Below are 15,654 nucleotides of genomic sequence, written 5' to 3' on the forward strand. Positions count from 1 at the left end.
ATTTTGGGATCTTCGCTCAGGCACCCCATTTCCTATTATTAATAGTACGTAATGCCTCTACTTTGACCACGTTGTAAATATTCTACCTTCGATCGGGTATCAATTAATGGGGATAAATGTTTATTTCATAACTTCTTAGCCACCTCTGATGCGGAGTACATACAGTCGAGGTTGACATCGCTAGATACAGTGCTGAGGAGGGAAACTACAGCATAACAACACCAACGCCGCCCATGTTCTTCTCGTCGGGCAGATTTTTCTCGTTGACACCTCCGGGGACTGGCGCAGTCCTGTAGTTGTATAGGTAGAAGTGCAATTGTCCGTCACCGGCGCCGAACTTGAGCTGTTCCAGGAACAGAGGGTTGTCCTGCAAGGTGAGGGCATTGAAGACATCGAAGTGCGCCTAAACAACCGAAATTAGCCTCTGCAATACCAGTGCTGCTGCGTGAGTACGGTAAAAGAGGAATAATACATACCTTCTTGGCCAATATAAGGGCATCGTTCATCAATTGCAGAAGACGCTCCTTCAAAGCCTTCATATCTCCGGTAAACGCGGTCTCCGTAGCATAGTAGTAGAGGTAGGCGGCGCGCACGTTCTTGTGCTTGGGGTGCTGGATAACCGTAGATTCGAGGTTGTAAAAGGAGAAGAAGTCGGTAATCTTTTGAGTTTCAGGGTCCTCGACCACATAAGACCAGACAACCTGCTCCTTCTCCGCATTTTCCCGGTGCACCAACCAGTGCTCAATTTCCTCCTTGGTATAGGCCTGGTTCATATCAAAGCGCTTCAGATAGCGCTCAAGCAAATCGTAAACGGCATCAACGTCCTTCATCTCCATTGGGCGAAGGCCCTGGGTGGACGTGGTGCTGGGGAGATGGTTCTTGGTGATCTGGCGGGCTTTGGTCGAGCCGTGAGGAAGAGGGGAGAAGCCAACTTCGTACAGCTTCAGCCAGTCCAGAGGGCGGTGGTAGTATCGGCACGAGCTCACCGGAGTCGGCAAGACCACTCCGGCGGTATAGATGGCCTGGTATATTCCGTTCAGGTAGCAGCGACGAGTAATCTCTTTGATCAAAACCGGGGTCAAGCGCTTCGACCGGAGCTTCTTGTGGATGCAAAGGAAGTTGATCTCCGTCACCTTGATCTTCTGGTCGCGCACGCGAATCTCCGTAGGCACACCGCAGATCGAGGCGACCAGTTTCTTGGACTTGGAGGCGCGGACACCCACGTGCCATTCCTTTTTCCAGCCGGGGGACATCAGGGCCCTAGATCACACACGTCTATTAGCAGCTGTACGCGAATAGATGACCGGTTCCTCTAGGATTCTTACCAGTGCAAGAATGCTTGCGAGTATCTAAATCGGAACATGGCATTGTCATCCTCCACATAATGGTAAGTCAGCAGGTCCCACAGTTCCTGTAGTTCGGTCTCGTTGGTGAGGTCCAGAGTCGCCCATTCGAATCCTTCGATCAAAGTGTCCGGCTCCTTGGACACCTTCTCAGGGTCAATGACCTTGATGGGACCGCCGGTTGCGCTACCCGTGTCATCGAAATGCGGCACCGGCTGCGTCTGCCAGAACTTGTACGAAGCGATGTCCTTCTGGTTCTTGCCGGTGACCGAAAGACCCGTCAGCAGCTGAGAGATATCCATTTTGCGCAGAGCTTCCGCCGCCTTGTCCTTATCCAAACCAATCATCTCGTTCTTCAAAGCGGGATTGTTCTCTAGCAGCGTCTCCGCCATCTGAGGGGTAATCTTCGCGAGGGGGTTGGCATCCTTGGATTTCTTGTCGCTCTTGGAGGAGGATTTGTTCTGGGCCGCGTCGCCTTCGGGGTTGACATCTTGGGGCGCTTTGCCCTTGTTATCCTTGGAGTCCGACATGGTGGGTGTTGGATGAGGGAGAAGAAGAGGGACAGGACAGAATGGCGTTTGGTGCGGGAAGGAAGTTTGGTTTTCGAGAATCGGCCCCACGTCACTCCGCGCTCCCCATCAGGATGTACTGCTCTACATTCATACGGCTCACAAGTCACACTGGGCTACGCAGAAGGTCCATTATTCCGGAGTTGACGATTGATCCACGCCGTATACACAACCGTATATTCAAAGTAGATACACCATGACAGCTATGGCAATTTCAATGTAAATGTGCATTTCTCAGGAAGAGGTTTTGTTGAAGCCCCAAGACGAACGCCTCGCCATGTATATAAATCATTCCGCATATGGATCAAACAAGGACTAACCACAGCCTTGTTGGGTATCTTTCAAAAATGTTGTTGAGAACACCATTGACTGGTAACTTGAGGGATTCCAAGAAATCAGCCCGCGTCACCATCGGCGTTGTTCCAGAAGGAACTGTATATGTAGTAAAAGTAAAATGTACCCATTACTGCTGGCTGGGTTTGGTTTCAATCACGTCGAGGAAGCCACCGACCAGGTGCAAACTGCCGGTGACAAAGGTCATCACAGGAGTCTCGTCGCTGCCGACACGATCTTTTTCCTGTGCTGCCAACTGTCGGGTAAAGTCCACAGCTTCTTCGATGGTGCCGTAAACTTTGACCTCTGCCTGGGGATCGATGGCACTCCACTTCTCCGCCAGGCTCTTTTGAACCTGCAGCTTGTCCACATCTGATGCATTGGTGTTCATGCTGACAAGATCGGGTCGGTATCCAGCATCCTTGTAGGTGACGTTAGTGCAGAATATGGCGTGCGTAAACGGTTGCTCAGACCCAAGAGGCCCGACCAGAGTGTCGTAAAGCGCTTGGGCAAGGGCATTGCTGTCGCGAGTCTGTTGGTTGAAGATCAAGACCCGGAGCTTCTTGCTCGCTGCGTCAGTCGACGAGGAGTTGGCTTGAATCTGGGAGGCAAACCATTGGCCAGCCAGCTTGATACTCTCGAGCGTATGGCCCCCATCAACGTACCAAGAAATGTTCTTCTCGTGCCTGGTTTCGCATCGACCTCCTAGCCGAGCTAATTCCAAACCCTTGCGAATCTTGGCTGGCAAAGGCTTCTGCAGATAATCCTGGGTGACATCCTCGATTCCAACTTCCTTGAGAAATTCAGCAGCCGTTGCGGCAGCCAGCGCTGCGTTCGTATATTGGAAGTCACCTGCCAAACCAAGCTTTATGCTGCCATTGCTAGTCAGATCAGGGTGGTTCGCCACGATTTCCAGTTGCGTTCCTTTTTCGGCTGCACGATCGAAGAGAACTTTCTCTGCGCTGGCCTGCTGAGGGGTGCTAAAAGTCTTGGTCCCCGGTTTGATGATACCACCTTTATGCCAAGCGATTTCCTCTATCGTGGTTCCAAGCATGTTCGTGTGGTCGATACCCAAGCTGGTGATTGCAGACGCAGCCGGGCGCTCGATAATGTTGGTGCAATCATATTCCCCACCAATCCCACACTCGATAACTGCAGCATTAACTCCTTCGCTCAGGTACGCATGGAAGGCCATGAGAGAGAGGTAGCGGAAGTATTGAGGTTTGGTTGGCGAGCTCGTAGGGTCTTCACCGGCTGCTTGGGCGGCCGCCTCGAGGCGGTCCCATACCTCGAAGAAGTATCGGGCGAACTTTTCTTCGGAAATCGGCTCGTTATCGATCTGAATGCGCTCTCGGGCGAAACGCAAATGCGGGGAGGTATATAGGCCGACTTTCTGTAGCTGTGGGGATGCCTCTGATCCGGACGATTGCGAACCCGTGTACTGGGAGAGAATGGAGGCGATAAAGGCTGAAGTAGATCCTTTGCCTTTTGTTCCGGCAACATGGACAGGGTTGAGGCGATTTAAATCAGAAGGCTGATACCCGATGCGTCGAAACCATTCGATTGTCTCCGGAAGGGACTGTAGGTTCATAGCCTTCCTCGTCTCCGGCACATTCAGTAGTTTGACGGTCGCAAAGTTGGATTGCAAAGAATTTAGAGCCGCGATGGCAGCCTTTGAAATGCATAATATTAGATGCCTGTTCTAGAGACCTAGGTGGACTCGCGGGAGTCTGCGCATACCTCATAATTGCGAGACATGGCGGGGTAAGACGAAAAGGACCGAAGGATTTGACTGCCAGGTGAGAATCTAGGAGTCATGCGCAAGCCTCTCATCGGGGGAGGCGTAAGAGGACCGCGAGTGTCACCAACCCATGCAAGAGAGGAAGTAGGAATGTTACTCACTTCTCCCCGACGTCCGCTGCCGTCCCGCCTGCTTATCGGCATCACGTGAGCGATATCGGCGCTGGTCTTTCTACGGAGTTTACTATGTAGTAAATAATCGCCAGGCCAAGTAGTGGTCTCAGCACGCAAGACAATTTGGATATGATTTCTGTACATGTGGGAAATGTGATCACATTAAAGCTCGAGGCGAGTATATGAAAAAGCAAAAAGAAACGAAGAAGGGCATGTGATATAAGATAGTGAAAAAGAGAAGAAATAAAAACTAAAAAAAGGGACTATATGTTTCAGAAGGAGAAAAGTAGATAATAGAATAAGAAGAAGACACCAGAGCCGTACAATGACTCAAATACAGCCGTTCGAGAAAGAAGATGAAATGTTCCAGTCTGAGCAATACTACGAGAGATTTATTCAATCCTCGTTTTGCCTTCTTCCAGGAAGCCCAAACGAGCATTGCTGTAACCTCTCTGGTGTCTTCTTGCGGGAAGAAACTGGCCAACGACAGGGTCTGTTCGGGCCTTGAGAAGAGCATCTTGATAACCTTCGGAACCAGCCGTAGGTGTGTTTAGTTTTGGCCAGTTGACCTATATCATATGGTTAGCTGGGGGCCAGACAACAGGGCAGGGGGAAACAAGAAGAAAAATTGAAAAAGAAAGAAAAACGTACGTAAAGCATGCCATGCACCAGAACGAAGCGCGCACACCAGGCGGACACAACTAGGCACACGATAATGAACAAACGCAAGGGCCACACGGCAGCATCAGGCAACCGTCTAGTCAACATGGAAATCATGATAAAGAACACTCCTGCGGCCAGGATGTACGGAATGGACTGAATGATGAGCGGTCGTCGATCAATAAAGACCTGCAAATTCCCAAGAGTTGAATTCGGAGGAAGATAAGTTCCCAGGAATACATCGAATCCGTCTTGCCGGGGACCGTCCATGAAATTATTCCGAATATACCGGGTGATCGAGTTATTCAAATCCTGTAGCATACCCGCGCGCGTGCGCTCACCCGTACGAGTGAAATCGGTTTTCAGCGCCCCAGTTCCAGAATAGGACTTGGAAACAACGTCGGCGTTGTCGGCCCAGATGTTGCGGAATAAATCCTCGAAATCTTTATCGTCATTTGCGGCTTCTCCGGCGCGAAGGATCCCCGCATCAATCAGCTGCCGTGTCAAAGCCCACCGTCCCAGCATGCTCTGCACCACGTTGGTTCTATCCAAACAGTCCATGCAATTTGTGCGGACGACACTGCTCTGGGAGGATCTGATTTCCAATTGCCCATCCGGGAATACTGGGTCCTCCACGCCACGGAAGTAACCACCGCGCGTCAGTCCGTCTAATAGTCGGTCCATCAATAGCTCCGCGCGGTGCCATTTGAGGCCCTTGGTTTCGTTGTGGAAGTCGAAGTACACGTAATGTAAACGATCCAGCTCTTTCTGTGTCTGGTCCGATTCCAAAACATGGACCTTTTCGGCGGATTTTACGTCAGCCTCGGTGCTCTCTGTCGACGAAGATACCAATGTGCGTACTAGTTGTTCATAGGCGGATTTGACACGCTCTTCTCTTCCTTTTTGGTTGACAAGATTAACCAAATAATTCTCCCCGTACAGTCGAATCTGATCGGTGAAATGCTTTCTGGCCGCATCAATAGCCGTTTCCACGCCACGAACTTGGAGCTTAGGAGTGTATTTGAGATTGTTGACTTCGGCCCAATACACCGGCACGCTTCCTCTGGTCTGAACAAACGCTATTACCTGGAGGTCGTGGCCCGACACACCGGGTTTCTCTTTCATCGACTGGCCCCCCGCAAAACCAGCCAGACCTCCGGCGGTGTCGTTCAAGATGACAATTTGTTCGGTCTCGTTGTAGTTTGAAACATTGCCGTTGTCGTCTATGCCGCGAGAGAAATACCTCGTGCCGGCCCGATGCCGCGACCTTCTCGTAATGAGCGCAAAGGTGAACGAAGTTGATTTGATTTTCGCAGGTGTGATCCGCAGCATTCCGTACATCACAGGCAAAATATATGGATCGACTCCGGGCTGGGGACCATAGCGCATACTTGTGTTATCCTGTCCTCCTACACTGAAGTCGATCAAATCGGACTGAATGAAGCGATTCCAGAAGAACCGGTCATCGGCCCGCTTCCACATCGGGAGACTGGCATCGCTTTGCGACTGGCGCTGGAAACTATTTGTAAGATCCAATGCGTAGGAGAAGTACATCGGTCCGGTACGTAGCAATTCCTTGAGGAGCGCGAGATAGGTGTCCTCGTCGTAATCATGCAAAGGACGTTCACGAAGGGGCAAGAACTCGGTGCCGGCAACTTTGTAAACCATGTGGCCGCGTAGTCGACCCATGGGCTGGGCCTTGGTGATCACGATGAGATATTTATCTACAGTGTTCAGCATTGCACAGCGCCCCGTGAATCCATGACACCCTTACCTAGCTTCAGTTTGATCATACCCAAGATTCCGGCAATACTCGAGATGCGTTTCGCGCCCGAGAGAGGGCCATCGTGGAGACGCAGATCACCGGTCGGTCGGTCAACGACCAGGGCAGGGGCATTCGGAGACGAGGGTGAAGTAAAAGCGTAATGAGCGGCAGAGGCATGGAGATTGATATCCCGGAATGGGAGAATTGGGGTTGCCATGGTCGATGATATACCCACTGTCCTGGGGATCTGCTAGGGACGAGTAAATAAACCGAGCTAACACGGGGGGAGCAAAAAGAATGGTGAAGAAGAAGAAACCCGAGAAGGAAACAGATGAGAAAAGAGCGTGGAGAGAACCGAGATCAACGCATAGTGCGAAGGGACAGGGAGGAAGGAGAGACAGAGAGGAGGGAGTCTCCGACAAGAGAGCGCAGCAGCCTAGGAGTTGCCAGCAATCAGCATGTGGAAGGAGTGGACGCGCCACACACCGCCCCGCAAAAGGCAGGGTGTGGCTGACTGTCCCCCTTCGTCATCTTACTCCCGTACAACGGTACAAGTTACTGCCCCGGCAGGCCGCCGTCAAACCATCTTCCCCCCAACCTCAGCGCTTTCGCCTTCTCCCCTTCCCGTCCGCTCTCCGATAACATCTTATCGCCCTCGATCTCCCACGCCCGTGAATACGGTTTATTTTCTCTCCCCGAATTTGCTTTCGTCCCTGCACCGACTATGGCATCCAGAGCCCCAGCTGGCGCCCGACCGGGCGCGAGATTCGCTCAGTTCAAACTGGTCTTGCTCGGTGAGCTAGCTTATCCTATCATAGCTCCGCTGTATCCTGCATGTTACATGTACTAACCTTTCGTTTCCGAATGTGTTAGGAGAGTCGGCCGTTGGAAAGGTTGGGATTCTACACGCTGCGTGATCTCTTGTTCTTATACCGGTCGCTAACGGAGGTGTCCTACTACAGAGTTCACTAGTACTACGATTCGTGAAGGTAAGACTGGATCGCTCGTGCACTCGTCAAACACAAAAAGGCCTGCGCTCGGCCCTTGGGAATACACATTAACTTTCACCTCATAGGATCAATTCGATGACTACCGAGAGTCGACGATCGGCGCTGCCTTCCTAACTCAGACTATCTCCTTAGACGAAAGCACGACGGTCAAGTTTGAAATATGGGACACCGCCGGTCAGGAGAGATACAAGTCGCTGGCCCCGATGTACTACCGAAATGCGAACTGCGCAGTTGTCGTTTACGACATCACACAAGCTGTATGCGACTCCGCTCCCCCCATCCCCTCGAATCCAACTTGAGGCTCTTGTGGTGGAATGCTAATACAATCAACCGGGAATAGTCGTCATTGGACAAAGCTAAGTCGTGGGTGAAGGAGCTACAGCGCCAAGCGAACGAGAATATTGTCATTGCCCTCGCCGGCAACAAGCTCGATTTGGTCACTGAGAATCCCGATAAGAGAGCCATCCCAACTGCGGACGCCGAGGCTTACGCTCGGGAAGCCGGGTTGCTCTTCTTTGAAACTTCGGCCAAGACTTCTTCGAATGTGCGGGATCTTTTCACAGCCATTGCAAAGAAACTGCCCCTTGATCAAGCCGGACCCCGGAACTTGCGGACGACCCCCCGTCCCGGTGTGGACTTGCGGCCCGAGGCACCCGGTACCCAGGGCGCCGGCGCTTGCAACTGCTAGATTTTCTAACTTTAGGCCGATTCTTGCGACAACCTGTATCTTCCATTGCCGTTCTAATTTATGCTCTCGTTCCCCTTCGTCTCTTCGATGCAGAAGGTGCATGTCTTCAACCAGACTGCTGCGTGTTTTTAATGGTGTTGTTATGGTCGTGAATTAGGCCTCCTGGATTCAAAGTTTATTCGCTTGCTTACGAGGTATCCAAATCCTCGTTGCCCTAGGGCTCGGCTGCTGGTTTCTGGATTCCACTACCCGCGCATTATCCGTTGCTCATGAAAACCATCGAAAGATCCGTTTTTTCATTGCATGTCGGGCGTGGGAATTCGAATGCCCTGCAGTGACCTAGTTGGATCCCGTTTTCTAGACGTCATGTGGCAGGACGATCCCTGCAACATGATTAATTTTTTTTTTTTTTTTTTTGTTTCGTTCTTATCTGTCTCTGTTTCCTTTCATACTCTTTTTTTAAACGGCGTCTGTATCCATTTTCTTCCTGTTGGGCTGAATTCATGTTACATTTCCCTTGCTTTTTCCTGTCCAGTATTCCGGAATCTTTCCCCCGTATGCTATGCCTATATAATACTTCTTAAATTCTCTACCCTCCGCGAGTCGTTTGGCTCGCATCTGAACGTAGGTAGGGAAGATCTCGTGTAGTTCACATAATGCCCGGGATCAGCCATGCATAGGGTTGAGGCGTTCGGAGGCGGTGCGCGAACACCCGAAACTGAGCCACAGCCGGGCGGTGCAGGGTCGGAGCGGATCGTTAAATCATCTATCCCAACTCCGGTCCGCGTTTTCCCTCGCCAACATCATTCCCCCCAGGATACACCCGCCTTCAGCGCCTATCTCCACAGTAGTGCAGCCCGTCATGCTGCGCTCCTCTGCTGCACAAGGACGGCAGTTGCTGCTGTCTTCGACTCGTCAACGGACAGCGTCCCAATGGCTGACCAAAGCCGGGGCCACTAGCCGGCTCTCCGGTCAGGTATGGTGACGATGCTTGGAATTCTCCTTTATCATGTGCCGGTCTAATCGCTTCTCTCATCCCTCAGAGATTCTTTGCCGACTCTAAGCCCCCGACTACTGGTGCGCCGACGCCTGCCTCTCCGTCGTCCGATTCGGTCGTCCCCCCCGAAACCGTCCCCAAGGCGTCGCCCAGCGAGCAAGGTTCGACGATGCTTACCAATGAACCCCGCCAAGGTCTTCGATGCTAAGTCAGTTACAGGTTCGCAGAGCTCTTCGTCACCAGCACCGGTTGCGGCCCCTAAAACAGGTCGCTTCCGCCGGTTCCTGCTCTACTTGATTCTCACTTCGGGCTTTGCCTACGGTGGAAGTATCTTCCTTGCCCTGAAATCCGACAACTTCCACGATTTCTTCACGGAGTACGTCCCCTACGGTGAGGAGGCTGTCCTCTACTTCGAAGAGCGTGACTTTTACCGTCGATTCCCCAACACCCTCGGAACCCAAAAGCGCGGTGGCTCCAAGGATGAAGGCCCCAAGATCACAATCCCGAGCAAGAGCGGTCTCTCTTCCAAGGTCGCCGAAGAGGAGGAATCCGGAACTGATGTTTCTCAGAGAGGTCCTCACATGAGTTCCCGGAAGGGCGAGGAGGCGCAGGTTAAGACTGAGGCTGCCAAGCCTGAGGAGAAGACGGCCGCCGTGGAAACGGCGAAGAGCAGCAAGGCCTCCAAGGAAGCTCCCAAGCTCGAGGAACCCAGACAGCCTGCTGTTCCTGTTGTCGCGCCCCTTGAATTCGCCAAGGTGAACGAGGGCGATGAGGCAATTGTCCAGGAGCTGGTCAAGACTTTCAACGACATCATCACTGTTATCGGTGCTGATGACAACGCGGGCAAGTACACTACGTCCATCCAAAAGGCCAAGGAGGAGCTCCAGAAGGTTGGAGACAAGATCATCGCTGTTCGGGAGGAGGCACGCAGCGCCGCCCGAGACGAGATTGCGCAGGCCCATTCGACTTTCGATGAGTCTGCTCGTGAGCTCATCCGTCAGTTCAACGAAGCACGCTCTGTTGATGCGGCTCAGTTCCGCGAAGAATTTGAGTCCGAGCGCGAGAAGCTAGCCAACGCCTACCAGGACAAGATCAAGACCGAATTGCAGAGAGCGCAGGAATTGGCTGAGCAGCGCCTTCAGAATGAGCTGGTTGAGCAGGCCATTGAACTCAACCGCAAGTACCTTCACCAGGTTAAGGACCTCGTTGAGCGCGAGCGCGAGGGCCGTCTCAGCAAGCTAAATGAACTGACCGCCAACGTCAGCGACCTCGAGAAGCTTACCTCCGGCTGGAGGGATGTCATTGATACCAACCTCAAGACTCAGCAGCTTCAGGTCGCCGTCGATGCTGTCCGCTCCGTCCTTGAGCGCTCTACCGTTCCCCGGCCTTTCATCCGTGAGCTTGTTGCCGTGAAGGAGCTGGCCGCTGATGACGCCGTTGTCGATGCTGCTATTGCCTCCATCAACCCCGCTGCCTACCAGCGCGGAATTCCGGCTACGCCTCAAATCATCGAGCGTTTCCGTCGCGTCGCTGACGAGGTTCGCAAGGCTAGCCTTCTGCCCGAGGATGCGGGTATTGCAAGCCACGCCGCCAGCTTTGTCCTGAGCAAGGTCATGTTCAAGAAGGACGTGGTCGCGGGTAGTGACGATGTTGAGAGTGTCCTCGTTCGGACCGAGAATCTTCTGGAGGAGGGCAAGCTCGACGCTGCTGCCCGTGAGATGAACAGTCTGAACGGATGGGCCAAGATCTTGAGTAAGGACTGGCTCATCGAAGTGCGCCGTGTCTTGGAGGTCAAGCAGGCTCTTGAGGTATGTTCTTACCATTTAACATATTGTAAATCGATGACTAACCGGATTTACAGGTCATCGAAACTGAGGCGCGCCTTCAGTGCCTCCGAGTTGAATAGATCGATAAAATCCAGCGTTTTCTTTCATGTTCAGTTAAATTCTTTGGCCTTCTTCCCCCGGGCCTTGTATCTCTAGTTGTTATTCTGCCTCACTAGACTCTATGCCAGAATCTTTCCTTGTGTTGTGATGCCTTCGTTTGTAGTACGGAGTAGGAGTAAACGTAGTGTTTGTTCTGTTTGCATCTGCACGTGCATCCCCGGCATCTGCTGCCTAGCCATTCGGACTGTCGACCGTACCACCTCAACCCTCCTGCTCTTGACAATGACGAGCCTATGTCCGCCTTTCGTCCTGCATCTTTCCACGTGTCTTTCCTGGAAAGTATGACTGTTTTGCGCCACCTTGGTTGCTAGTCCTCATGAATTTTATTGCTATCGAGCGTTGCCCCTTTCCTATCGGACGGGACGGAAGATCAGACGTCGCAGGAAACCGATGAAACACGCACGGCGCCATTTCCTCGGTCTAGTACGTCTGGACATCAAGTGCAATCCACTACGTGGCAATCCATGCGCCAATCCGAGTCGAATGACGGTTCCGATAGACGGCAAAGCCTACAGATGAATGAAGGACGCGAGAGCGGGGAGTTGGAGGGCAGTACGCTCACGGGCAGCTCTCGCGACGCGGACCAAGGCAGTCGGGCTCAACGACGTGTGCAGAACTCCAGCGGTTTCCTCCTCGATTCATCGTTCTTGCCGAGATCCAAAAGCCTCCGAAATAGCTACCACTTCCCACGTCGTTCAGAACCGGACCGCAGAGAGAAGCGCGGAGTCCCCGATAACGATGTCGTCAAAGCGAAGAAACGGTCGCGCTTTCCCTGGACTCGCCAAAAGGATGCATCGAATGAGTCGCCATCTCAATCAACAGAGGGGGAAACAATTCAAGAGACACCTACATCCCACGTCCAGCAGGAAGTGAGGCCACAAGAATTACAACCCACAACAGCCGACCAACGATCCTCGATGGGCTTGGATAGGGACTCGCTACAAATTGTCAACCTGGCCTTGAACTTGAGTGAATCAAGGAAAACCAACACCCTTGGTCGGTCGGCGTCGCATCGTGTTTCCAGTGGTCGATGGGCCCCGACAACCGGTCCACCCCCGGCTCCTCATACTGAGAGCCACCCACCACTTGCTGTTGGTGGTCTGGGCCATGATAACCTTCACCCACGTCGCAACTTCACGCATTCTTCCAACGAGGATCGCACGCAAACTATTGGATTATGGCGTGCCAGTTCCACGGTCAACGCGGCACCCTCTGTGTTAAGTCTTTTGCCTCAATCTGCAGAAGCTAATACCTTGCCACCTGTGTTTTCAGAAAGCACACTTGCCCGAGCCGAACACGCTAGGCAGCACTTTGAGTTATTCACCGAATATCTACGCCTCCTTCCTTCCCTCCCTCCTCTGCAGTCTACTGATGGCAATGCCGCAACTGAATCCAAACCTGTCAGTGACGATGTTTCAACCGCAGGGCGGTCTCACAATCCTTTACAGTCGATCCGTAACCGGAAAGTCAGATTTCGAGAGCGGTGTCCGATCGATCCGGACGGATATGGGTGGAATGACATTGATAACGTTCGAAGTTGGGTTGACTCGGTTGAGACCAAGTACGGTCGACAAGATCACAGCCCTTCACAGTGCCTTAAGCTGCCCCCACTTCCTCATCGGCCTTCAGATGTATCTCAGAAAGAGCCCAATGAAGATGAAGCCTGGGCTGGCTCCCCTCCTTCAAGCTTGAGGCGAGCTAGCCGTACTAGCAGCATCAAGGCCCGCAGACCAAGACTCGACTGGATCGTATCGCCATCGGAGTTGCTTGCCGATGCAGCATGGGTTGAACACGCCCCAAATAAGAGCAAAATTATCGATAGAGAAGGAAACAATCTTTATCCGGATCCCACCATGCTGGTCGATCATGATGCTAATCCGAGCGTCCCAACCTTTGAACAGCCGACTCTGCCCACAAGGGACTCTCTAGATGCCGAAGGATATACTTCCCGTACCTCGATGTCTGATACGCATCCTGGGTTGGCGACTGAATTCAAAAGAATTGGTCGTGGGAGACGACGGCATAGATTCCGAAGTCCCTCGCCTATTCTGTCAAGCCACAGTGTCTCGAAGAAAGGGTCGTCGATCTCCAGGAGACGCAAACTAGGAAAGGCGTCGAGCAGCTCGTCGAGTGTATCATCCCTAGATGCGATACCGTCTTGGACTGCGCGCATGGACGATGTACTGCGCTCCGGGCGATCCATTTCTCCAACAACCGGCTTGTTGAAACCGCGAGGGTCGGAGGCATCTCATGGAGAAAGGTTTGCAGATCGTACGGTCATACCAGCGCAGAGCTCTGCTGGCAGAGCTAAGGTTGAGGAGAAGAGCGGCTCGATATCCTCCGCGCCGAGCCGAGAGGATCGGTACGGCCCTCTACCATCGTTTGCAACAATAGATTCTAAGGCACCCAGTACGCCGCTTCATATGGGTTATTTCCCCAGCATTGCTTCGAACTTGTCACCTCCTTCTAGTCGCTCTCCATCGCCTTCCAAGGGACGGCTTTCACGGACCATTGCTTCTCGTAATGACCAGGTCAAGCACAATGATCCAAAATCGAAAGAACTCGCAGACGAAAGCTCCGTTGGCCCGGAAACTCTGCGTAACAACAGTGCTTCGAAGCCTTCGGATACCTTTCTTTCCCCCGGAAGAACCGAGTCAAGTCCTCTTCCGGACCGAGTTTCTCCTATTCATCATGGTGAACACGGAAGACCCAGCTTACATGCTCGAAAGGGGTCAATGCAACATGAATCTAAATTGCGCGGTATTTTGAAAGGACCCGGGAAGATTGCAGAAAAAGTCAGCAATGAGGTGTCGAAAATGGGAGGCCTTATATTGAAGAAAGACAACACTGAACATTCTCGGCAATCGTCTCTCGCCACCAATGCTACTACAGACGAAGGCGATGTGTCTGATAGCATGGGACAAGCTAAGAAAAGCAAAGACTCTCGTATTGAGGAAATGAAAAGAAACAACAGCACCCGTTCGGCGATTCCTCCACAGCAAAGTTTTGTGTCGTCAGATGAAGGGAATCACTTTGCGCACAGAGCATCGGACAATGCAGCTGCAGAGATACCTGTACCGTCACCAGCAGCTGTTGTCTCTCCTCAAGGCGACGTGGAAGAGGAGCGCAAGGCGCCCGAACAAGATGTTCTATCCAAGGATGATATATACTCACAATCACACGACTTGAAGGAGTCACAAATGACTGGCAAAAGCCTCTCAACTCCCCTAATCAACAAACCCAATACCAATGTCCCTGGAGGACGACCTGAGAAAGCTCTTAGTTTTGGTCCGGAACTACACACTGTCAGGGAACAGATTAAAAAGGGCAGAATTAAGGACCCGTCGGTCCCCTTCAGCATGACGCATCCTCCCATCACCGGCCTTGCGCAAGCAAAAGTCTCTCCTGCTTCGTCGTTCCAGGAGAGACAGCCCACTGCAACGAATCAGTCACGGAGCTGGAGTATTTCTAACCGAAGTATATCTACTAGTATCGATACTGGAATTCCTAGCAAACGAGAAACTGAGCGCACGCGTGCTCTCCTACTTTCCTCCGGGATCAAAGCGCGGGAGATTACTCGGCGGGCTGAAAGTGTACGGAGCCCACTTGATTTCCTCCGCCACGCCTTTGGGCCCAACAGCTCTATTCCACCGATTCCTCGGTATCACGAGTATGAGCTGGCCGTGCAGACCTTAGGCCGAAGAGTTGAAACGTCGCACGATCGCTTCCAGCAGTCCATCAAGAATTACCCCGGACATGACTCGTCGTCCTTGAAGGTCCGTCTCAACGAGCTTGAGGATATGGTCAACAATTCATTGAACCCGCGTGTCCGAGCTGCAGCGGAAGATGCCGAGAATCTCAGTGTTCAACTCAACACGACCAGTACTCTCGCGGTCAAGCAATTGAATGACACGCTTGACAAGGGTATCCGAAAACGCCACCGGCGGTTGCGTTGGATTCGCCGTGCTGGGTTCGGAATGCTTGAATGGGCGCTCGTGGGAATCTTATGGTGGGTCTGGTTAATTGTCATGGCCTTCAAAATCATTCGCGGGGTTCTTCGCGGCGTGTTTTCTGGGGTCCGGTGGGTCTTATGGCTATGAGAGGCTCCACATGCCTTCTAGCAATGTCTTCCATCATATTCAGTATGACTATATCTCGTTTTATACCCTTTTTTCCAAGTTGTGATGCTGAATTCTCCCGCTCGGCTCTGCGGACCTTCATTTCTCTTTTCATCTAATTTTCATATCTTACACTCTGTTTTACTACCCACAATTTCTTTTTGCATTTAACTCAATTGTACATAATTTTAATGTGTTTCTCATTATGATACTTCTCTGCTTCGATGACTTGGAAGTTGTCAGATGCTGATCAACAAAGCACCTTCGCCCTTTTCATGTCTCATTTCCAAGGGTATTGCCTGTAGTGTCTG

At 52.1% G+C, this 15,654-nt stretch overlaps 4 protein-coding genes across 4 annotated transcripts; 2 read left to right on the top strand and 2 right to left on the bottom strand.

Moving 5' to 3' along the window:
- Positions 1 to 205: 205 nt before the first annotated feature.
- On the bottom strand, positions 206 to 1,873 carry KD926_005303 (glycylpeptide N-tetradecanoyltransferase swoF; the record flags this gene model as incomplete). Its single annotated transcript, XM_053098551.1, has 3 exons — positions 206 to 403; positions 477 to 1,260; positions 1,326 to 1,873. 3 exons carry the CDS (start codon positions 1,871 to 1,873, stop codon positions 206 to 208), a joined length of 1,530 nt encoding a protein of 509 aa, XP_052957678.1.
- A 502-nt stretch (positions 1,874 to 2,375) lies between these two features.
- Positions 2,376 to 6,801, bottom strand: KD926_005304 (uncharacterized protein; the record flags this gene model as incomplete). The annotated part of the gene is made up of 5 exons (XM_053098552.1): positions 2,376 to 3,917; positions 3,986 to 4,175; positions 4,637 to 4,728; positions 4,811 to 6,543; positions 6,594 to 6,801. 5 exons carry the CDS (start codon positions 6,799 to 6,801, stop codon positions 2,376 to 2,378), a joined length of 3,765 nt encoding a protein of 1,254 aa, XP_052957679.1.
- A 241-nt stretch (positions 6,802 to 7,042) lies between these two features.
- KD926_005305 (RNA polymerase I specific transcription initiation factor family protein) lies at positions 7,043 to 11,185 on the top strand (the record flags this gene model as incomplete). The annotated part of the gene is made up of 8 exons (XM_053098553.1): positions 7,043 to 7,378; positions 7,660 to 7,851; positions 7,935 to 8,250; positions 8,298 to 8,378; positions 8,963 to 9,258; positions 9,326 to 9,440; positions 9,499 to 11,087; positions 11,141 to 11,185. The coding sequence occupies 8 exons, from the start codon at positions 7,043 to 7,045 to the stop codon at positions 11,183 to 11,185; spliced, it is 2,970 nt and encodes a 989-aa protein (XP_052957680.1).
- Positions 11,186 to 11,689: 504 nt separating this feature from the next.
- On the top strand, positions 11,690 to 15,325 carry KD926_005306 (uncharacterized protein; the record flags this gene model as incomplete). Its single annotated transcript, XM_053098554.1, has 1 exon — positions 11,690 to 15,325. The coding sequence occupies one exon, from the start codon at positions 11,690 to 11,692 to the stop codon at positions 15,323 to 15,325; it is 3,636 nt and encodes a 1,211-aa protein (XP_052957681.1).
- Between the last annotated feature and the right edge of the window lie 329 nt (positions 15,326 to 15,654).

Source organism: Aspergillus affinis (assembly GCF_023601865.1).
Source record: "Aspergillus affinis strain CMG 70 chromosome Unknown NODE_25_length_320802_cov_86_012257, whole genome shotgun sequence".
Taxonomy (NCBI): domain Eukaryota; kingdom Fungi; phylum Ascomycota; class Eurotiomycetes; order Eurotiales; family Aspergillaceae; genus Aspergillus; species Aspergillus affinis.